Genomic DNA, 24,650 nt, shown 5'->3' on the forward strand with positions numbered 1-24,650 from the left:
ACCTGGTTTGATTCCCACATCCCCCAGGAAGCTCTCATTGGCCGATTATTCCAGCCCTAATATCCTTTATCACTTGGGGACCCCGCCCCACCTAACACCGAATTATCTTATACACTCGTGACTTTGTCTCGGAGGGTGGGACCCCAGTACCTACCCCCTCTTTCTACCAGAGTCTGACCCAGTGAGTCCGACCTCCGGACGCCGCCAAGCAGCACTGGGATCGACTGTGTTCCTGAATCCAGAGCATTTCCACGTAGCCCGCCCTTCGCCTTAACCCTGAGCCGAGGACCATGGTGCAAAGTCCCACGCTCTGCTCTTCCATGGCAACCGGGTTGGTTTCGGGAATCGCCGCCACGAGCGCCCATGACCCCGCGGGGGTCGAGGGCGACGTCGCCAGAACCGCAGGGGGATTCGGTGGCGCCCCTCGCCCTCCCCCTCGCCCTCCCCCTCGCGGCCATTGGGCAGCCTGGGCGGCGCGCCCTGTGGACGGGGCGGGGCCCTCCCCATCTCCCCTCGTTCTCCTCCCCTATTTCCCGGGGTGGGAACGTCGGGAGGCGGGAGGCGTGGAGGGGCTGCCGAGGGGCGTCCGGTTACGTCTCCGCCTTCCTCAGCCTGGTCCGCCGAGCCGCTGGGTTTGCGGGACAGCAGTTCGGGAACATGTTGGCCGCGATGCGCCGGAGCGGGGCTGCATGGACGCGGGCGCTGCTGCTGCAGCTGCTGCTGGCGGGGCCCGGGGGTTGCCTGAGCCGCCAGGAGCTCTTCCCGTTCGGCCCGGGACACGGGGACCTGGAGCTGGAGGCTGGGGACGACCGCGTCTCCCCAGCCCTGGAGCTGAGGCAGGCGCTCCGCTTCTTCGACAAATCCGACATCGACTCGGTCTACGTGAGTGCGACCCCCGGGGCAGGCGGTGGAGGCTGTCGGGGAGGAGGGCGTGGGGGCCGAGCCGGCGTCGGAAGGAAGGCCAGGGCTGGCGGGGGCGCCTGCGGGGCTGGCCGGACGTGGGCGTCGTGGGCGGGCACCCGGACCTGCCGGCCGCGGGGGCGCGGGGCGCGGCGCGGGGTCTCTTGGACCCCGCGGGCTCCCCGCCTCCGCACGGCCCGCCGACGTCTCCGCGCCGCCTGGCCACTGTTGTCAGAGGAGCACGCGGGTCTGCGCCGCCCCGCTCGCGCCCTGCGGGACCCGGGGAACCCCGGCATCCCGGGATCCCGGGACCCCGGGCGGAGTTTCCTCTCCGGCAGCTGTGGGCGGCATTGCCGCCGGGAAGTCGGTCCGCGTCTCGCTATTGTCCTGTGCCTTTGGGGACGGGACCCGGTCCGGTAGGAACCAGGCGCGGGCGCGGAGCCTCGGCAGGGCAAAGGCCAGAGCTGGGTCCCAGGCGGCGCACGGGCCCTGGGACTTGCGTGGGTGCCGGGGCAGGAAAAGACCGCCGGAGCCGGCCTCTGCCTGGGCAATTTAGCCGACAGCCTGCAGTTGTGTGTGGACTCCGGATGTGTCTTGGCAGTGAGTCTGCTCTCCAGTTGATTGAGCTCGTTTCAGTCCAGAGTTTCGGGCTGGGAAAGCCGGACGACCCGGAGATCCAATTTCCTGTAGCAGAGCACTGTCACCATGGGGGGCCCCCACTGGGAAGCGGGCCCAGGTGGCCTTTAGCTCTCTGGAGCCTTCTCAGAATTGGCCGGGCCTGGGGACGCTGTCAACTTGGTAAAGTCCTTTCGTGCCGCCGCCTTCCCCAGCCGCGCACCATGTGGATTTCATATAAAGCTGTGCGCATTCCAGAAGTGGGGCGGGCGGGGGGGTGGTGGGGACAACACAAACAGCGGCTGGAGCCTGTCCTGCCTGTGAAATGGCTGTGTTCATCGTCTGGCCAGGGCAGACGCGCCTTGGACAACACCCACGTGCAGATCGCCAGCTTTGCTCGAAAAGAATGAGTCCTTAAAGTCTCTACCCACGAGAGAGTGTTGCCCTTGTGAGTTGGCTGCCCTAACCTCCCTGGCAGTCTGGTGAAGCCTGTAAGACCCCTTCTTAGGATAATATTCTTAATTACGTAAGTTAAAATCTGCAGGATTGCCCAGGAAATCAATTATGTTGAAATCCAGATAAAAATATTGAAAAGTGTCTGAGGTAGTAATATATGTGCTTATTTTGTTTAAAGATTTTATTTATTTATTTGAGAAAGAGAGTGAGCAAGAGAGAGAGCGAGCAGGAGCCGAGGGGGGCAGAGAGAGAAGCAGTCTACCCCCGCTGAGCAGGGAGCCTGATGCAGGACTTGATCCCAGGACTCCGGGATCATGACTAAGCCCAAGGCAGACCCTTAACCAACTGTGCCACCCAGGCGCCCCGTATGTGCTTATTTTTAACTATATTAAATAGTAAGGTGTAACACTGTGTCCAGTGGGGGGGGGGGGCGGTCAGATAATTACTGAATTTTCAAGATCGTCTGGACAGTAAACTATATTTGAAGACACCTGCTGTGACTAAAACGTGTCATGAGAATATCTGTGACTTCTATTTGTGGCGAGGTCATAAAGAGTTACTGCTATGCTTTGTTGCCTGCATTCATAATGGAAGGAAATGCTAAATACCAGTTAGGGGTTATTGAAAATAAAAAAAAAATTTCATTTTTCCCTCTTAACAGACCCACTGATTTCTGTTGTTAAATTTGGACCTCCTCCCCTCCTTTATTTGTGGCATCAGACTAACCACATTACATTCTAAAAACCTAGAAAACATGCTAAAAAAAAGGGAATTCAGTCAAACCAGGTCCACATGGGTTTAATCTGCATTTCAATGAGAAGGAATTCCAGAGTTCTATTGGATGTTCTATCTGCCACCGTTGGGGTCCCAGGAAGCTGAGTGTGAAATGGAGATCGGCAGGCAGGTTATTTCATGGGGGGAGGAGAGGTGAGCGCCTCATATCCTCACCTGTGGAAGGGAGGGAGGTGCAGAAAGACTGAGCAGGGGCTGATGCTGAGTGGTCCCAGCAAAGGTCTCAGCCAGCCCCTGAGAGCCCTGAACAGGGATGGCTTTCCCGAGCTGTCTCAAGTCTGTGTGAGAGGGCGGGGCCTCTGTGCCTTCATAGTGATCAGTCCATCAGTCCTTGGATAAGGGCTGCCCTGGAAGGAAGTGTGGCCCTGGGCGAGGCAATCTTCAAAGAGGGCTATAGGGGAGGGCTGCACTCCCAGGAGTCAAGGGAGATCCAGTGTGTGATGGCCCCCCAGTGAAGAAGTGAATTGACGGGGATGTGCTCATGAGCTAGGTGGTCTGTACCTTCCTGGGCACCTGGCTGAGAGAATGGAAAACAATTATTGGGTGAGTATATCTCCGTGTGTCAGGGACTTGCTAGTTTTAGGTTATTTAATCCTCAAAACAGCCAGCCCTTTTTTTCAGATGAAGAAATAATAATAAACACTGGTCCCAGAATGCCAAAATCCTACCAGATGTTTCTACCCAAATGCCTATCTGGTCACTTGAGGTTCCACGTGGCAAAGTGAGAAGTCCTCACGTCCCTCCTCCCTTCAGCTACTTTCACTTCCACTTGCTTTTCCTTGCTAGTGGTACCTTGTGAGGGTTCTTACACTGCCCTGAGGCTGCCTTACGCTGTCCCTTTATTCACTTATTCTGCAAATACTTAACAAGTATTTGCTATGTGCCAGGCACTATTTTAGGCACTTAAAATACAAGTGAACAAAACAAAGAATCCTATCCTCAAGTAGTTTACATTCTAGCAAGGGAGTGGGACCAAGAAAATAAACAGCAAACATCATAAAGTAAATTATATAGTATTTTAGTAGGTGATATACTACAAATGTCAGGGGTCTGGGATGGAGTAGGCAGTTGGATAGGAGTCTAGAATTTAGAAGAGAAGCCTAGGCTTTGGATATAAATTTGGAAGTCACTGGCACATAGATGGTGTTTAAAACAAGAAAACTAAATGAACCCCATCAGGATAGTATATGTAGGTAGAGAAGAGGTTCCAGGGAGCCTCCAACAGGTGAGGGAAAAGACAAGGAGACAGCAATGGAGGCTGACAGGGTATGGCCAGTGAGGTGAGAGATGCAACAAGGAGTCCTGGAAGCCAAGTGAGGAAAGTATATCAAGGAAGAGGGAGTGAACTGCCATGTTAAATGGGCCCAAAAGGTGAGGACTGAGAGTTGCCCATTGGCTTGAATAATGTGGTGCTCAGTTCCCCATTACACCTTCACGTTCATGGTAGTCCCTCCCATCTGTATCTTTCTTGTCATGTTGGCAGTGACACTTTCCAACTGTGTTCAGCTTCTTTAGTGCCCTCCCCCAATCCTGACTTCAGAAGACCACGGACTCTGGCCTGAGTTGAGGGCCTCAGCCTACAGTTCTAGCTTCATTTCCAGCTTTGCCTTAACCCTTCTCAGAGAGAAAATTATGCCTTACTTTGGCCCTTTGCTCATTCTTTTATTCTTCCACTTTGTCCCCCTTTTACCTCTCAGATTCTCTCCCATTCTTTCAGAGTCAACACAAGCCCTTCCTCCTACCTAACTGGTACCAACAGACTGCTTTCATCTCTCAGTCTTTAGAACTCTCTGAACTCCAGTACTATCTGATTTGGAGCTCATTACATTGACAGATGTTCACATATCTTCATTTTATCTGTTCACCTGGAGTATCAGTAGGTAATGTAGACAGAGGGAGGTCTCTGGAGCCCAATACGTGTGGCCTTGAATCTCCTTTCTGCCACTTACTTGTTGTGGATCTTGGGTAAGTTATCCAACCTCTGAAAGTCTTGGTTTGTTCGTCTGTAAAACAGAGGCATTATTGCCTTTCTCGTGGAGTTGTGAACATCCTTGAATTAATGTATTTAAACAGCTTATGTGGTAATGTGCTCTTAAACGGCGGGCTTTCTTCATTGAGAACTGAGATTGTGTCTTTTTTAAAAAAGCCAAAACCTTTATTCTCTACTTTATTCTTGTAATACTTTGGTGCTATGTTTTTGATGTAACTTTTGAGAAAGATATTTCATATGTAACAGGCTAATGCTGGCTCTGTCAGAGGCATCTACAAAAATAATATGCCTCTTGTACTTTTACACATAATGTACAAAACCATAAAATCTGTCAAGGGGAAAACTCCCTGGAATTAAAAAGATATATTTTTTAAAGATTTTATTTATTTATTTGAGAGAGAGCGACAACAAGTAGGTGGGAGGGGCAGAGGGAGAGGGAGAAGCTGAGCAGAGAGCCCTGAGCAGGGAGCCTGACATGGGGCTGGATCCGAGGACCCTGGAATCATAACCTGAGCCAAAGGCAGATGATTAACTGACTGAGCCATCCAGGCACCCCCCCCCCCCCCCCGCCTTTCTAAAAGATTTTATTTATTTGAGAGAGAGAGAGAGAGCATAAGTGGGGGCGGGGAAGGGGCAGAGGGAGAGGGACAAGCAGACTCCCCACGGAGCAGGGAGACACAGGGCTCCATCCCAGGGTCCTGGGATCATGACCTGAGCCGAAGGCAGAGGCTTAACCGAATGAGCCACCCAGGCGCCCCAACTCCCTGAAATTTCTTAATGTATTGGGAAGTACAGCAAGGCAAGAGAAAGCATTCCGTACAAATAGTGTTTCAGCTTTCTGGCCATACACTGTGTTCTTAGTGTAACTGGAGTGCAACTTATCTATATAAACACAACATATTTCAGAAGCAAGTGAAATAAACAGAAGCACCAGTTCTTTAAATTACTCTTGATCACGTAAATGAGCAAGCAAGTCTGTTCCACGGAAGCAACACTGGTGCGGGCGGCACCTCTCTGAGCCTGTGATGGTTGCATGTGGGGATCAAGGACAGTGAGGCCGGCTTCATCAGTTGTTTCTTGAAGCAGCTGGTGGGCTTGGTTTGCAGGCTTGTTTGCAGTGTTGCTGCTCACTGTGCCTGCCATTTGCTGCATGGAAGCATCCAGTGTTGCAAATTGGTGTTCATGTTGTCCATTGGGACAGAAATCTTTTCAGGGTTCATACCTCTCTGTAGCATCCCAACACTTAACCACACGGCCATGGCCTTTGTTAGTGCAGTCTGAACGCTTGCACCACAGCCTCAGGCCTAGCACTCATGCTCAAGAAATTAATTGCTTGGTTCTTCTGGTGGATTGTGTTTTCAGTGTGTGTTCTTGCAACATTTTGTTGCTCTTCTGAATGGCGTTTTTTGGACCCTCAACCTTTTCCGCCTTTCCTTCTTTATCATATTTCTTGGCATTCCTATTAAGCTCTTTCACAGAAAACTTCACATAAAATAGGGGTTTCTCGGGCGCCCGGGTGGCTCAGTTGGTTAAGCGACGGCCTTCGGCTCAAGTCATGATCCTGGAGTCCCGGGATCGAGTCCCGCATCGGGCTCCCTGCTCGGCAGGGAGTCTGCTTCTCCCTCTGACCCTCCTCCCTCTCATGCTCTCTGTCTCTCATTCTCTCTGTCTCAAATAAATAAATAAAATCTTTAAAAAAAAAATAGGGGTTTCTCCATATTCGACATGGTCCTGTGACTTGGAGGTGGCAGCGTGGGGCAGTGGCCCAGGTTTGATGAGAGGGCGCTCGGGGTCCCATCCTAATCCTGAGAAGCAGAACTGCCCAGCTCCCAGAGATCGTGTCATATTCCCAGTACTGTCCCTAATACAGGTGCCACACTTCCTGGCACATGAATCTGTTGGTCAAGACCGGCGCCAGCCCCTGTGGTTGTGAAGGTTGTTCTCAGCACAAGGGCTATGGCTAAGGGGACAAGTGAGAGCTGTGGGCCACTCACCAAGCCCTAAGCCTCAGCATGGGGCTGGGGCACTCAGAGGAAAGGGCGCCTGGGTCTGACTTGCCCAAAGGCGCCTTGTGGTCTAGCAGAGGCCTTGGTTGAATCAAAGAATACTTGACAGAGTATTAATTTCCAGTAGGCGCTAAAATGAAATTGAGTCATGATGTTGATCGACTTTTTTTTTTTAATTTTATTTTTAAGTAATCTCTACATCCAACATGGGGCCCACAAACCTGAGATCAAGAGTCACGTGCTCTACCAACTGAGCCAGCCAGGCACCCCTGTTGATCAACTTATAATTGAGGTCAAATCACTTCATTTCTTACCCTCTTATTGTTTCTGGTCTTGTTACTTATAAAATGAAGAGGTTTGACAAGATTATCTCTGAGCTCCATCTTATTTTGGATTTTTAATATTCTTTGAGTGACAGGTGTTGAATAATTGCATGTACTATTTCAGGACACTGGATATTACTTCTCATAAAATGCAGTGCAGCGTTAAGATACGCCCTCCATTCATTCAGCAAATACTTAATTTACTGCCTGATGTGCCAGGCACAGTGCTAGGCTTCACAGATACAGACTGAAACAAGATCAGTGTTGTTTCTGCTCTCACAGAGTTTACAGTCTGCTGGGGAAGATGGACATTAAACCAATAATTATACTGATAATTGACCAATTGCCCCTGTGGCGCGCTACAAGGGAGAAGTCCGTATATTGTGGTGGCATCTGAGGTAGTTGGAGAGGTTCAGGAGAACCTTCCCAACCCGGTTGGAACTACAGGATGAGTAGAACTGAGCCCTGTTAAGAAGGCAGGTGGCAGGACTGTGGTTCAAATGGAGGAAACGTCACTGCGTATGAGATCATGAGTGTCGAGAGAAGGAGCTTGTCACGTTACAGGAATGGCACGAAAGCCAGTGTGCATGAGGGCAGGCCTGCAGGACGATCCGGCAGAGCTCAATCAGACCTTGTCACCCCCAGGTCGAGCCCTCCAAGCTTTTTCCTTCGCACTGCAGGGCTTCCAAACTTCTCACCATGGCCCCAAAGCCTCACATGGCCCCGCCCAGCTGGTCTCTCCGCCCCGACCCCTCTGTTCTCCACGCCAGCCACCCCCCACCACAGCCAGCTTGTCCCATCTGGGTCTTGGTACTTGGCTTCCCTCTGCCTGGGACACATGACCCTGATGTCCCGTGGCTGCACCTTCCTGTCATGCGGTCTCTGCTCACACGCAGACCCCCATTTGTGATTTTTTTTTTCCATCCTGTCTTATTTTCATCATGGCATGCCATCACCATCTAAAAACCAGGTCATTCATTTATTCCTTTACGTGTTTGTTGGCTCTTTTCCCCTAGAGTCTGAGCCCTGTGAAGGCAGGGTTTGGTCTGCCATAATCACCCCCATTCCCCTGGTTCACTAGAGGCCTGTGGCACACAGTGGGTGCTCTTATGATTTATTGAATGAATGAATGAATGAATGAGCGCTAGGCATTTTTCATCTTACTCTGTCAAGCAGTGGAATGCCCTTAGAGCTTTCTAAGTAGATGAGGGACATGATTTATTTTGAAAAGATTCCCACTTTTTCCAACAAATAAATGGCATGGGAGAAAAAGAAGGAGGGAGAACCGGTATAGATTAAAAGTTAACAAAGTGCCGGGTGAGGACCTTGTTGGATCCTGATTGAAACAAAGTGGCCATAAAAGGACATCTTTGAGACAAATTGCTTTTCTAGAAGAGATGCCTAGGGAAAGATTGACAGGTGAAATAATTCGATGTCTGAGATTTCATTTTAAATACTTCACAAAAAAATAAATATGCACATGTGTGGGAGGCATGGGTGAATCAGGAGCTGGAGGCTGTTGATAATCGCAGGAGCTGATTGATGAGTATACCAGTGTTCGTGTGCTCTTCTGTGTGTGTTGAAATTTTCCCATGTGAGTCATCTGGTTATAAAAAGTCTTAAAAATTTATGCTACCTCCCAGGCATAGGATTTTGGGGGACAGGGTAGAGGAAGAAGAGTGAATTCCAGATGAGTGGTGGTGGTGGTGGTGGGTTCCAGACCTATTTGGAAGGTGGGAGCAGGGAGGCTTGCTTATGTCTTATCTCATTTGAGACATACAGTAACCCTGCGAGGTAGCTCAGGTGGGTCATGGGATGAGCTGCACATTGTAGAGAAGGAAACTGTAGAGAAGGAAACAAGTCCCACAGCTAAGGGACTTGTCAGAATTCACTCAGCTAGTAAGTATGAGCTGGAACTTGAACTCAGATCCTCTGACTTCGAGTTCTGCGGTCTGTAGGCTCTGCCACGTTGGACAGCACTTCCTTCTTCTCCTTTCTTCCTTTATTCATTTGATGGTATCTCATCAGCCCTTGTTCTGCACACTTTTGGGCTAGGTTTGTGGGGCTGCAGTGATGAGTGGCATTGCACAGTGGTCTCTGTTCTCCAGAAGGTCACTAGTGCATTCTACGACTCACTACGGTGTGATAGGACTTACCAGTGCACCAAGCTACTCTCCACCACACGACACCACTCACTACTGCGTTGTTTGTGAGAAAAGCTGGTTCTTCGCCCCTATGGAGCAGGTTTCGTAACTGCTTTTGTCCTCAAGTAAATTTTTTTCTTTCATTTAATTTTTAATTATAAATGTTTCAAACACACACATAAAAGGGAGAAAATAATATCATGAGCACCCAATGTACCAGTTGCTTGCCTTTTCCATATTTGTTTCCTTAATTTCCCTTTGCTGATGTATCCAAGGTAAATTACAGTCTTTGTGATTTACATCACTAAATGGTTTAGTATGCATTCCTAAAATAAGAAGAGCTTTCCCTGTATAACCAGCCTACTACTATCACACATAACAAAATCAATAATAATTTCCTATTATCAATTTATGTCCATTCCATATCAGAGCTCTCCAGTATTCCCAAAGCTGTCCTTTATAGCTAGACTTAGACGGGTCTAAAGAAAGACAAGCATTACATTTGACTATGTCTCTTTAGTCGTTTTTGTTTTTGTTTTTTTAAGATTTTATTTATTTGAGAGAGAGAGAGAGCACGAGCGCGAGCAGGGAGGGGGCAGTGGGGGAGGGAGGAAGAATCTGAAGCAGTTTCGCACTGAGCTCAGAGCCCCATAGGGCCTCGATCTCATAGGGGCTCAATTTCACGACCCTGAGATCACGACCCTGAGATCATGACCTGAGCGGACACCAAAAGTCGGATGCTCAACTGACTGCCACCCAGGTACTCCTCTTTAGTCTGTTTTTTTTTTTTTTTTTAGAATTTATTTATTTATTTGACAGAGAGAGACAGTGAGAGAGGGAACACAAGCAGGGGAAGTGTGAGAGGGAGAAGCAGGCTTCCGGCTGAGCAGGGAGCACGATCCCAGGGTCCTGGGATCATGACCTGAGCTGAGGGTAGATGCTTAAAGGCTGAGCCATCCAGGCGCCCCTCCTTTTTAGTCTGTTTTAATCTTGAGCTCCCACATTTGATTCATCAGTTTATTTAAGAATCACTGCCTATTGTCCTGTAGAAGGCCCCACCTTCTACATCTGTTTCTTTGTAATGTAGTTTGGCTTGTTATTCTATCTCCGTATTTCTAGAAAGTTGGCAATCTTGAAAATATTCAGGTTAAATGTTTTTTTTTTCTTTAGAAAACATGTACAATTTTATTTTTAAATTAATTTTGGAACTAGATGCAAACGGTTAAAAAAACTTGTAAAAACAGGGAAAAGGGAAATTTCCTTCCAACCCTGTCCTCGAGCCCCATACTTCCCTCCCTAGAAACAATCACTGTTCATGAGTTTTTTTAATCTCCTTGCAGAGAGATTCTCAAATGTACAAACGTATATATATGTACAGCCACCCCCGATTTTATATACCTCCTTGATTTTTTAAATACCAGCTTTATTGACATATGATTCACATATCATAAAATTTACTTTATACAATTTAGTGATTTTTAGTATATTCAGAAAGTTGTACGACCATCACACTAACTATGGAATATCTTGATTGCCCTCAAAACAAACCTCATATCCTTTAGTGGTTACACCCCCCCTCCCCCCAGCTCCCACACTCCCTTGATCCCTGGTAACCACTAATCTACTGTCTGTCTCTATGGATTTGCCTGTTCTGGACATTTCACATAAATGGAATCATACAATATGTGATCTTTTGTTCCTGGCTTCTTTCACTTTGCATAACATTTTCAAGGTTCCTCCATGTTGTAGCATGGATTAGTACTTTATTCTTCTATGGCTGAATAATATTGTTGTTTCGTCCATTCATAAGTTAATGGATATCCAGATTGTTTCTCTTTTTTGGCTATTTATGAATAATACCACTATGAATGTTTGTGCACAAGTTTGTGTGTGGACATCTGCTTTCAGTTTTCCTGGGTCTGTACTGAGGAGTGGAACTGCAAGTGAAGGGGCTCAAAACAAGTCTCCCTAAAATGTACCACTTTAGCATGTGGGTTATTTTGAGTAGAAAGAAATCAAGATCCAGCAGGCTCAAGAGAAACATTTGCCCCCACCTTAACTACCTGGAAGAATGTAAGTTGGGGGTCTTTCCCAGAATGAGAGTTTTTATCAGAGGTAATTTTTTTTCTGAGTGACCCATGTATGTGGCAGGGCAAACATCTAATTACCAAACATCTACTCTTATTGTCCTGTGAATTTCCCTACTCTCCTATCTCATTCCCTAGCTTAGGGTGGCATATATACCTTATTTTACCTTCCTGTCTCAGAATACCCCCTGTATGTGGTGTTCCTGTACGTTCAAAATTAAATTTGATTTTGTCCTGTTAATCTGTCTCATGTCAATTCTTAGACCAGTCAGAAGAATCTTGGAGGGTAGAGGTAAATTTCTCCTCCCCAAACTAGGTCATGTGGTAACTCTGTTTAATATTTTGAGGGCTATCAGTGGCTGCACCATTTTACATTCCCACTAACAATGTATGAAGGCTCCACATTCTCTACATCTTCTGTCAACACTATTTGGCTTTTTGATTCTAGCCAACTTAATGGGTGTGAAGTGGTATCTCACTATTGTTTTGAGTTGCATTTCCCTGATGACTGATGATGTTGAGCATCTTTTCATGTGCTTATTGGCCATTTATATATCTTCTTTGGAAAACATTTATTCAAGTCCTTTGCTTATTTTTTATTTGGGGTATTAGTATTTTTATTATAGAGTAGGTTAAACCTTATTTAACAAGAATACTTCATGAATGAAGTCATATATGTCATACTGTGTAACATCAGGAGGCAAGTGATGTCTGGTTATTGCTGTACTAACTGCTACTATTAAGGAGATGAAAGCCAGATTGTGTCTGTCATGTTTTCCCCCTTGTGAACAGCAAGCAAGCTATGGGATGAATTATGCAGCAGCCCCCTTTCCCACCAACCTTTCAGCTAATGCTTAGCATCCACTGATGATTTTGCCTGAATCAATTATTAAATTAAGTGCTGTCAAGTGGTGTCTTTGTTTTGTTGTTTGCATTTTTGTTTCTGTCATTCTTTCTACATTTATTAGCTGGTGGACTTCTATAAAGAGAAGCTTCCCCTCATCAAATGGGGCTTTTGGGTGATACTGGCATATGGCTCATTCTGGAAAGGCAGATGGGTACTTAATTCTTTCTCTATAATTTCTGATGTTCAAATGAGGGGATTGGTGTTCAGGTAGAGTGGTGGTGTAATCCAAATTAGGGGAGTTTCTGGGGCTCCAGTTGGTAAACTTCTGATGTCTACCTCCAAAGTGTCAAAAGAGGAGCATGCTTCTCCCCAGTGACTGAGAGTTTAGACAAGCCCTTCTCCACCCTTCCCTGACTGGCTACTGTTCTGGAATATGGAGGGACATTTCTACCTCTTCTTTGTTAGACACACTAGAAGTGAACATTTAAAGACTCCAACCTTTTTTTTTTTAAGATTTTATTTATTTATTTATTAGAGAGAGAGAAACAGCATGAAAGGGGAGAGGGTCAGAGGGAGAAGCAGGCTCCCTGCTGAGCCAGGAGCCCGATGCAGGACTCGATCCCAGGACTCTGGGATCATGACCTGAGCCGAAGGCAGTTGCTTAACCAACTGAGCCACCCGGGCGCCCCGACTCCAACCATTTTTTTTTTTTTAAGATTTTATTTATTTATTTGACAGAGAGAGACACAGCAAGAGAGGGAACACAAGCAAGGGGAATGGGAGAGGGAGAAGCAGGCTCCCCGCTGAGCAGGGAGCCCGATGCGGGGCTCGATCCCAGGACCCTGGGATCATGACCTGAGCCGAAGGCAGACGCTTAACGACTGAGCCACCCAGGTGCCCCGACTCCAACCATTTTTAAATGTTGGAAGGTAACCTCAGGTAGAAATTTCCTACAGAAGAGATGAGTAACTGATCCAAAGTCTCTCATTAGATATTAACTGGCATAGATTGAAAACACTGACACATCTCTTAACTATTACTCCTAGGTTGTCCCTTGTTTTTATATGCTAAGACTTTTGTTTTTATTTCTAATTCAGGCCAGAGCCATTTCTCTGGCTGTGTGGGGTTAATGGAAAAAATTTGCAATTTGGACTCAAGAGTTTTGTTCTGGCACTTCTAGTGTATGGTCTTAGGCAAGACCTATAAACCGAAACTCATTTTTTCTGAAATGGAGAACGAAGATGATATGAATGCCTACTTTACTAGATTTAATCAAATAACTGGAATAAAGATGCTTCATAAACTGTAAAGTACCTAGGGTCATGCCCTAGGTCCCTTAGTTGTCCTAGGCTTGAAATCAGTCAACCTCCTCCTTGATTGTATTATGGACTTGGCTGTTTCCTGGGCTTCTTCCTCAAGTTTTTCTTTCCTTAGGCCCTTTTAGTTTTTTCACTTTTTCTACCTACCCAGGCTTTATCCATAAAGCCATCCCATGAATCTTTGCAACTTCCACGACTTTGGCTCGTGATTCTTCTCAACTAGCCAGCCAAATATAACAGAGCAAAGGTTATGGACGCCAGCAAATGTGGGTTCAAATCTTGGTTCCATCACTTGCCGGCTATGTGATATTAAGCTAAATTAAGTCTCATTCCCTTGTCTTTTTTATATATGTGAAAAGAAGGATGCTTGTATTACATTTTAAAAAATGCAGACAGCTTTAGTAAAGGACCTCAGACTCAGCAGACACTCAGTAAATGTTTGTTGCCTTTGCATTCTTTACCCCTAATAATTTTACCTTAAGTTCCTGCTTCCTCCCACCCATGGAGTTCGCTTTTGCAACTGCAGGCAATTTCATTGTCTTCTCAGTATAGCTATTTGCATTTGTAAAACGACCCCATTTGTTTCTTATTTGTGCCTACCTCAAGTATTCTTAACCACATCTGCTTTGGAGAAAGCTTTCCCCCACCATTGCAGGCTGCTTTCTGCCCTAGGGACTGCTACTAGACTCATGGAAGCCTAAAAAGACGGTCCTTTCAGTTTCTTCAGTGTGCATTTGAATATAAAGAATCTAACATGTAATTCATTGAGTGTCTGCATTTTGACTTTCTCCAGTGATTCCTGCTGTCTTTAAAGATGAACATGAAACAGGAAGTGCTTTTTAAAATGGGGAACACTCCTCCTTATGAGTTAGTTGCTCTGTCTACCCTCCTCATCATGTCAGCTGAGTTGAAACAATTGTACATAAGTGGCTCCAGCTGTTAGCCATGTGGTGCTGGGCATTTTCACCCTGGGGTGTTTTGTGATAGAAGTGGCGTGTTCTGCCCTGTGCAACTGGATGAAGAGCCTATTGTCTGGTGTGTTCCTTGGAGTGAGAGAATAGATATGTTCTTTCTTTCTTTTATTTTTTGAAAGTAATCTCTACTCCCAACATGGGGCTCGAACTCACAACCCCAAGATCAAGAGTCGCACGCTCCACTGACTGAGCCAGTCAGGTGCCCCTAGATATGTTCTTTAAAGGGGGCATTAAGTTGTGCTAGTAACACACTGAACTGAGGTTTAATTTTGCTAAAGGAGCTGTTTTTTCCCAGTGTAAACCATAAGTAAGATTTCAGGGCAACGTTTACATTGGTCAGTGGACTGAAAGTAGCTGTTTTCAATAAAGACGTGGTGTAGACAATAATATAACATCATTATTATTATTATTCTCTCAATACTTCAGACAGGCTTTCTCAGGAACACATTCAATCCGTAAGAGTTTTGTGGTGTAATCTACAGCAAAGAATGTGCTGGTACCATTGGGAGTCAGAGCACCTGAGTCAGGGCTCCAAGGTACTAATTGTGAACTGTTGCTAAAATATAAACTGAGGCATATTAAAAACTTTAAGAGCTTACTCGAACAAAAATAAATTCTAATTGAGCAGTATCCAAAGTAGCAGATAGAAATGAGCTCTGCGGAGCTGTACAAAATGAAAGACTTTAATGGCCAGAAGGGAAGAGGAACAAGGAAGTTATACTAGGTGAAAAATAGGATTGGTTATTGCAAGGTCCCTTTCCTTTAGAGGATGGGAAGGATCTGTCCCACAGATTTTCTAACTAGTGCTAGTCAGGCGATTACTGATTGGTTTCAGATTCCATTTTTGGGAGAGCCAAAACTGTAATTAAGTTAAATCTTGGTTCGTAAGAGACTCTTAACTATAGGAAATAAACTGAGGGTTGCTGGAGGGGCGGGGGGTGGAGTGATGGGGTAACTGGGTGATGATGCTCATTAAGGAGGGTACATGATGTAATGAGCAGTGGGTATTATATAAGACTAATGAATCACTAACCTCTACCTCTGAAACTAAAAAAAAAAAGAGTCTTGGTTTCTGTGATGTGGAGTCTAGCATAAGCGACTCCATTTGCGCATGTTAACTTGTGGGGGTTTGTTTTGTTTTTAACAATTCTCCCCTTTAGATCAGGCTCTCAGCCTGAGAGATGTGCCAGAAATTTAAGGCATTAGTGCTTCTCCCAGCTCTGAAGTTCTTGAATTTTTTTTCCTCATCCTCTGTGTGGTATTCACAGGTCATTATGTCTTTTTGCTGACTCTTTCTGGAGTATTTGCAGGTCATGACCTTGGGTTTACATTCTTGAAGTCAGTTATTCCCTTTGTTTCTATTCTGATGAGTTAGTCTTAAGAAGATCATTTACTTGGTGGTTAGTGTCTGCAAATATGCATTTAAAACTTTAGAGAGAACACCACAGTGTTTCAGGGAGACTACCATGATTATTATAAGCAGGATAATTCCCAATGTCTAGAGTGCACTTCGGAGCCATGGCACCCAAGAACCAAACCAATCAGAATCAAATAAGTCAAAGAAAGACCCCATTGAAGGAGCCACTTTCTTAAGCCAAGTGCTGCACATGGTATTGGCCAAGGCACACACACCTCCTTGCTCAGATAAAAGATAGTCAAGGGGTGCCCTATTATCAAGAAGAATTTTGGGGAGGGAGTCTAAGGATTTTTGTTGGGTAGGTGCTGCTTTAACAATTGATTCAGATAGGCACCACACTTTGGAAGCATTGTCTTCCCATGCATTCAGAGAGAACGCAAGTAGTGAAAAGGAAAAAGGAATAAAGACTTCATATTGGAGGTGAAGATCTTTTTTTTTTTTTAAGTAGGCTCCACACCCAATGTGGAGCCCAGTGCAGGGCTTGAACTCGTGACCCTGAGATTGAGACCTTAGCTGAAGTTAAGCATCGGATACTTAACTGACTAAGCCACTGAGGCTTCCCAGGAGGTGAAGATCTTGATCCATGACCTTGGGAGGGCTGTCCACCTCCAGATGTCATCTGCTTCTGGGGAAGAGCCTCCCTCGTTGATATTAATTTTATATCTCCAGCTGGTGGGCTGTTCCAAGGGTCTGGAGGAACCCTTTTTAATTGGGAGATGTGGACCCATGGTTCAAGTCCCTGAAGTCTACTTGCTCTCTGGATGGTAAGGAGGACCTGGTATAGTCCCTTACAAGGAGGTTCAAAGGCAGTCTTTGTTCATAGTGATTCCAAATCAGAAGTGGGAGAGAAAATTGGAAACATTAGTCTGGAGTTGTAGCCAGACATTTGAGGAAACACAAAGAATTGAGGATCCAGTCCAGTTTATAGGGATTTAACAAAACCTCAAACACAGTGAACAGGAGTAGAATCTGACATCCACAAGGTTGTGTTACCAGTTTCTACTGAAACAATCACCCTTATTTCTATCAAAGATAATCATGCTAACTAAGCTGAAAAATTAAATTTGGCCAGATTATTTGCGTAAAGTACAGCAAGAATAGTGATTGACTGTATAGGCTCTTTTAAAATCTGCTTTGCTGGAACTTATTGTTGTTGTTTTAATATTTATTTATTTGAGAGAGAAAGCACGCACGTGTGTGTGTGGGGGAGGGGCAAAGGGAGAGGGAAAGAGAATCTCAAACAGACTCTACACTGAGCACAGAAGCTCAAGGCAGGGCTCGATCTCACGACCCTGAAATCATGACCTGAGCCTAAACCAAGAGTCAGACAGTTAACTGACTGAGTCACCCAGGCACCCCTGCTGGAACTTTTCATAAGGAATCTTAGGTTGGACTTTTAAAAGCCTCTCCAGACTAAGAAGCCAAGCTAAGGACTCCCCATGAGACTTAGCCTGAAATACCTATAGAGAAAAAGTACATGTTTAAATTATGTTTACAAAAGTAAACTTTACAAAATGAAAAATTAAAAGCTGGAAAAAACAAAGCATTAAGGAACCAGCAATGTCTCAAAAAAAAATCTATTAAAAAAACCTCAAATAATCCTCATCATTTCATTCAATCCCATGTTATTAATTCTTATTCTGCTTTAATCCAGATTCTCCATTAGTTCTGGAAATTTGTAGCCAGTTCATTTTTACAATCTTAAAGTTATCGGAAATGTGTACTCTAGAGTACTTGTCAGAGTCCTTTCTGTGAATCTTTCTGAAGGTGAAGCACTTTTGCAAAAGCGGCAGAGTAAAATAACAGTCTGTATGTGACAAAAGACATAGAATGACCATGATTAAAGATCTGATGAGAGTTCCTTATAAGAGAACTGACAAGAAAATTTGATTATTTCTATGACATACAACATTTTAAGATAACAACTGGAATTGTGACTGATAACATTATACCAGGACATGTCAGATTTTTAGGAATTTCATACAATTTCTAGAGCACTTATATTAATAACATGCATCCATACAATATAACCTAAGAAGGTTTACTGTCACTTATTTGACAATGAACCCCATGTAATTTAACATACCAAATAAACCCAAGTAATATAACATCTCTTTTCTACGAGGTGAGAGACAAATCTTTTGAGATTTAATGGGGACCCTCTGGGGTCTCTTAAAATTACTTTGGGGTCAAAAAAACTCCATTTAGAATTTGATTTTTAGAAGATGTCAAAAGGCTTGAACATTTGATTAAATAGGATCACAGACTGTTATGATTTAATACTTAATTATCTATTTAGTCAAAGTGACAACAGACAACATTAAGGGCAATGTATTATTGGTTTCAGAGGTAGAGGCCAGCGAATCATCAGTCTTATATAATACCCAGTGCCGGGGCGCCTGGGTGACTCAGTTGGTTGGGCGACTGCCTTCGGCTCAGGTCATGATCCTGGAGTCCTGGGATCGAGTCCCACATCGGGCTTCCGGCTCGGCGGGGAGCCTGCTTCTCCCTCTGACCCTCTCCCCTCTCATGCTGTTTCTCTCTCTCTCTCTCAAATAAATAAATAAATAAAATCTTAAAAAAAAAAAAAACCCAGTGCCATTACATCATGTGCCCTCCTTAATGTGCATCACCCAGTTACCGTTGTCCCACCTCCAACCCCCCATCCAGCAACCCTCAGTTTGTTTCCTGAGATTAAGAGTCTCTTATCGTTTGTCTCCCTCTCTGGTTTCCTCTTGATTCATATTTCCCTCTCTTCCCCTATGATCCTCTCTTATTACAGTGTTTGGCTTAAAATCCAATTTGTCTGATATAAGGATTGCCACCCAGCTTTCTTTTAAAGTCCGTAGCATGATAAATGGTTTCCACACCCTCATTTTCAATCTGGAGGTGCCTATGGGTCTAAAATGAATTTCTTGCAGACAGCATATCGATAGGTTTTGCTTTTTTATCCAGTCTGATGCCCTGCATCTTTTGATTGGGACATTTAGCTCATTTACATTCAGAGTAATTATTGAAAGATATGAATTTAGTGCCATGTAATACCTGCATCGTCACTGTTTTTGTATATTGTCTGTTCCTATCTGGTCTGTTACTTTTGGGCTCTCTCTTAGTAATCACAAATTCTTTTAGTTTCTGTTTGTTCTGGAAGCTTTTTATCTCTCCTATTTGGAATGACATCCTAGCTGGATAAAGTATTCTTGGCTGCATTTTTTTCTCATTTAGCACCCTGAGTATATCATGCCAGTCCTTTCTGGCCTGCCAGGTCTCTGTGGATAGATCTGCTGCCAGTCTTACATTTCTACCCTTGTCCTGAGCCGCTTTCAGGATTTTCTCTTTTTCTCTCAGATTTATAAGTTTCACTATTATATGTTGGGGTGTTGACTTATTTTTATTGATTTTTGAGGGGGTTTCTCTGTGGCTCTTGGGCTTGAATGCCTGTTTCCTTCTCCAGATTAGTGAAGTTCTCCACTATAATTTGCTCCAATATACCTCTGCCCCTCTCTGTCTTTCCTCTTCTTCTGGGATCCCAATTATTCTAATATTGTTTCACTTTATGGTATCATTTATCTCTCAAATTCTCCCCTTGTGATCCAGTAGCTGTTTATCTCTCTTTTTTCTCAGCTACTTTATTCTTCATCACTTTGTCTTCTATATCATTAATTCTCTCTTCTGCCTCATTTATCCTAGCAGTTAGAGCCTCCATTTTTTATTGCATCTCATTAGTAGCCTTTTTTATTTCGACTTGATGAGATTTTACTTGTTTCATTTCTCCAGAAAGGGATTCTCTAGTGTCTTCTCTGCTTTTTTCCAGCCCAGCTAGTATCTTTATAATCATTATTCTGAACTCTAGTTCTGACATCTTACTTATGTCCATACTGATTAGGTCTCTGCCAGTCAGTGCTGCGTCTTGTTCTCCTCTTTGAGGTGTGTTTTAACCTCTTGTCATTCTTGCAGAAAATAGTTGCTTTTCTATTTGTAGAGTTTCACCTCTTCTTTTCTTAGATCTCTGGTTGTGTTCTCCAGTGTTCAGAATGGTTTGATAGCTATCTAGCTGAATTCCTGGGACCAGACGAAACTAAGGTCTCCTACTTCACAGTCATCTCTTACCTAATCTCCCCAGGGCACAATTTCCCTCCCCTGAGATCATGACCTGAGCGGAAATCAGGAGTCATATGTTTAACCTACTGAGCCACCCAGGCGCTCCTGGAAACTACTTTTAAGTAGACATACCATCAAACATCATTATTGTTGAAAAGTTCATTTCTAAACTTTTATCTTACTTGCATCTATTTAACTCTCTCTTTCTGAACAATTACATTTAGATCCATCATGAAAATGTCACAAGACCTTAAACTGCTTTAGTGGTATCTTAAGGTATCTTTTTTACTGACAAACTCTGTAACAGAGATATCAGGAGCTTCTTTGACTTTTAGTAAACCTATGTGGAATAAAAGTATTATATTTAATGCTGATAACTCTAGAGACAAGCTTGTTTTAGTTAAACCAACAAACTTAAACTAGCTTTTATTTATCAAAGATTATCCTAGGTCACATAAACTTGAAAAACATTTGGGTTAATGTCTATATTTCTGAGAGTACACTTGATTGATATAATGCGTGTTTGTCTTTAAGCCAATTAAATAGAGCTCTTTACAAATTAATTTTTGCATTACTATCTGCAGGTAGAAGAAGAATCACACATTTATAACATACATACATAAACATGCAGACAAATGCAAACAGAGATCTCCTAGTTTTTATTTTAAAATTTTAACTGTGAGATAGATATGAAAATGCAAAACTCACTAGTTTATGGAAGAACAGTTGGATCCAAATTTTGTTTCTGGCAGATGGAAAGTTTACCCGGTGAGATGGCAGGTGGCTAAAGCTTTTTAGTAATATTTGTGGGAGAGACTTAGAATTTGTATTTGTCCTTGACAAGTAATCTTACGGAGGCTGTGGACTAGATTTGTGGACTAGATTTTGAGCTTTTATATTTTGAAAAAGCCTCCTCCTCCCTCATCTTTTTTCCTTCAGTCTCAGGTGAATGTGAGCTGTGTTTTATTTACTTCCTGGGGTGTTTATATTTCAAGGACATGGTAAAAGGTATATCTTCTAGGGACAGAGAAGGAATGCAAGTTTTCTTCTAGGAGTTTTAGGGTGTATTTGTCTATTATCAGAAGTCTATTGCAATTTAAATTTTTCCTTCGTTCTCTTCAAAGCAGGAGAGTTCTGTTTCCAAAGTTCTGATCTTTTACAATACTGCAGGCATTCTGAGATGAATAGGGAGTTTTAGGGCATGGTAATGTTAGGTAGACTTTGGATTGTTTCTAGAGCTGTATTTCTGGTTTTACAAAGATTTGTAAGATAAGGACAGTTGCTCTTAATTCCGCAAACAATTGGGATGTAGCCTTAATGATATCAAGGAGCTGAACCTCCCATCTAAATACATTATCTTCAGTTTGCTTCTTTATATCAGGGGGAAGGTCTTCTACCAAGATGAAAATCAAAAGATTCTTGTGTTCTAGAATTAGAGGTGCTGTGTCTTTGGTATATTTTAGTAAATCCTTCCACAAAAGACTTCAGAATGTTTTTCTTTTCCTCTGGGTACATAGTTTCATTTTAGCTTAGGTGAGAAGGCCTAAAATCATATTCCTATCATCTCTGAATATCAGCTTCTAATTTGGCCAACTTCTGAGCATAGAGCTACTTTAAAAAATCCTTTCAAATATCTTGTCAGGTTTCAGATGACAGAAACAGTTAATATTCCTGGCATTATTGTACAACCCCTCGGATGTAAGAGGCATCCCCAAAGAGGGTGCAAAAAATACTACCTGCCCAAGAGAACTCCCCTAGCCACTCCCAAAGATAACCAAAAGAAAGAAGGACTTAGACAATTCTCCCGAGAGCTGGCCATAGTTGATAGGACCCTAGCTGCAACACACATCTCTGTCTAGCCAGATTTTGGGGGACCCCAACCTGACACAAAACCAGATAAATAAGAAGGCAGTAGCTACCTCTGGAAGAGAAAGGTTCAACAACCAAGGTGTACTCAAAAGTAAATTCGTAAATCACAATTCAAAGACCTATTGCTACAAATGTTTTTGCCTGCCAATCTGAATTTGGAAAGGAAAGGACAACATGAAATTTGACCTTCCTCCCTCAACCAGGCTCTGCAGGTAGAGATCTGGGAGAGCTGGCTTTGGCAAGAATTCTCACCCTTTGCCGGCTTTTGCCAGTTTTCCCAGGATCCCATCTGCATGCTCTGGAGTGAGCGGGGTGTCCCAGCAGGTCATATCCTGGTCACCAGAAGCAATAGAACAGGAAAAATAATTTTCCCTCTACTTTTTATGTTGAGTGTTTGGCTGAGACCCCTTTTTCTCTAGGATACCTCATAAATGGATAAGCTTATCTAGGTTAAAAGGTCTCCACTGTGGCCACTGTATTTCAAGATTATCTTTGCTGGGTTAACCTGTTTGTTCAGCCTTAAAACAAAATTTTATTCACCCAAGGCCTCATGCTGGACCCAGTCCAGCTTAAATTGGATCCAGTCTGACCCTGGACTCACATCTGGCAGATAGGTTTCTTAGGACTTCTTAAATCTATAGGTCCCCTCACCACCTTTTTTTCTTGAAATATATTTATTAAAGAAACTGGGTATTTGTCCTTCACAGTGTCCCATGTTCTGGATTTGGCTGATCATGACCCTATAGTATCACTGAACATGTTCTTCTGTCCCCTGTATTTCCTGTAAACTGGTAGTTAGATCTGGAGACTTGCTTGGGTTCGGGTCATCAGTTCATATTTACGCTGACTCTTTGTTTCAGTAATTGGACCACCGTAACACATAATGCGGTGATCCTTCAGGAGGCTCATCAACGGAAGTGACACAGCTTCAGGCACTATTTCTAAAACAACTGTGGTATTCAGGCCTTATTCTGTCTGAACCTCCCCACCCCGTTTTCTGGAGGAAGTCAGGAAAGGAGAGGACTAACACACGCCACGCAGTGTATAAGCTTTGCAGCTACAGCCGTGACCAAGGTGGACATGGTCCCAGCTTTTGAAGGGACAGACTGCCTCGTGGGGAAGTAGCGAGAGCCAGCAGATGAGTCAGTAAAGTCATTGCACTTTGTGGTCTGCACTTGCAAGGAAACAAACAGGAAGCGGGGACAGAAATGGGGGGTCCAGGAGTGAGAGAAGGGAGAAGGAGGGGTGAGGAGAAGTAGGCTCTCTTAGAGGCTGTACCCACTGAGCCCGGAGGTGAGAGCGAGCCAGTCACATGAATGCGTGAGGTGGCGGAGAGGGTGCTGCTGGTCGTTGGGATGGAGAGAGTGCCAGGGACCTCAGAGGTGGGACGCACGGCACATGGAGTGAGAAAGGGGAAGGAATCAAGGCTAACTCCCCAGTTTCCTGGCTTAAGCAACTGGTGCCAATGGCATGAATCTTTCAGTGGTCCCCACTCTGGTCCCCTTGGAGGTTATAGTACCCGAGTCCATCCTCCTGGCCTCCTAAGATCCTTCCCTTTGTGCTCCCTGTGCTTCCACTGGCTTGCTCAACTCTAAGAAGATGGAGGAAAGGAACAAGACGGTGGGAGCATCCCATGCTTGACTGATTTGTGCAGTGGGACTGGCACCCAAATGTAAGAGAATATTGTTCAAGTTAGCCATGAATTGGTATATCTCAAACAGGCAAACACTGACGGGGGAGAAGTTTACAGCTAAGAGTCAAATGAAACTTTTGGATGTTCTCTCTATGACATCTATCTCTGATGTCATTTTTCATTATCACCAACAGCTGAGTTACATGTGCCATAAAAAAGGGCTCAAAAATAATTTTCCAGTACTGATACTAATGAGGGTTATATGGTCTGTGTCCAAAGCATTTGCAGTGCTTCTTGATACTTGTCTAAAAACTCGATTCCCAACGCATTCCTTGTGATAAGAGACACAGTCCTGTGCCCAGATTCTAAATACTAAAAGACACCGGGAGTTTTTCAGAACTGTTGGACTGACTTAAATCTCACTGGAAAACAGCTTTTTAAAACTGACTTTTCCACATGTGGCCTCCATGTGATCGCTTCCCCCCAGCGGCTGATAACTGCCAGCTTCTGGTGGCTTGGGAAAATGAGCTGTTTCCCACGCCCCCACACGTCAGCCCCACTGGGATGTCCATGCGGGGAGATGTGTGACTGGGCTGGCGGGACGAGAGGGTGAGTAACGAGCTGGCCAAGCTCTTTCCCTGACTCCCTTCTCCGTAGCCTGCCGGCAAGCTCCAGAAAATCACCCCTGGCGCCAGGTGGTGCTGGAAATTATTTATGCCCCTAAATGCCCAGGAAGACTGGTAAAAAGTGGAGGATTTTTGCTAAGTCCACACGTAACTCCCAGAACTCTCATTCCTTTCCTGTCCCTGGGCCCAGATGCACTCCACCCCTTTGAACCTTTTCACCCAGTTCTTGGCCTGTTACAGGGTTTGCTTTTAAGTTCCTCTTCTTTGTGTCCGGCCAACCCCCTCCTCTAGTAATGAGGTCTGAAGGGAGTGGAGGAGAAGGCTGTGTGGGAGGAGGAGGGAGGGAAATAAGGGACTTGGAAAACCCACAGGCCTTCCAATCAACTTCTGAACAGGAAAGAGTCCCTTTTTTGCATTCATGTTCTTCCTATGCATCGCCTCTTAAAAGTGCAGACTAAGGGGCCATTTGCAAAGTCTCTCCCATTTGATTAGGGCATATATTTTTTTTTTTAATTCACAGATTCTCCAAGTAAAAAGCACTAAAGTGGTGT

General features: G+C 44.6%; 1 protein-coding gene across 3 annotated transcripts in view; it reads left to right on the forward strand.

Annotated features, from left to right (window-relative positions):
* The first annotated feature begins 533 nt into the window (after positions 1 to 533).
* Positions 534 to 24,650, forward strand: part of NID1 (nidogen 1) — a 76,992-nt gene continuing 52,875 nt past the window's right edge. For 2 of the 3 annotated variants that reach the window (XM_045877790.3, XM_045877792.3), the window contains exon 1: positions 535 to 882. In XM_045877790.3, the coding sequence (XP_045733746.2) occupies positions 658 to 882 (225 nt within the window). In that variant the 5' untranslated portion in view covers positions 535 to 657. Of the gene's footprint in view, positions 883 to 24,650 lie in introns of all 3 variants that reach the window. The other variant, XR_010412423.1, reaches the window with a different exon arrangement.

The sequence above is a fragment of the Mirounga angustirostris genome, unplaced genomic scaffold (genome assembly GCF_029215605.1).
Source record: "Mirounga angustirostris isolate CCGP_5_RB_7025 unplaced genomic scaffold, mMirAng1.0.hap1 SCAF_6, whole genome shotgun sequence".
NCBI classification, from domain to species: Eukaryota; Metazoa; Chordata; class Mammalia; order Carnivora; family Phocidae; genus Mirounga; species Mirounga angustirostris.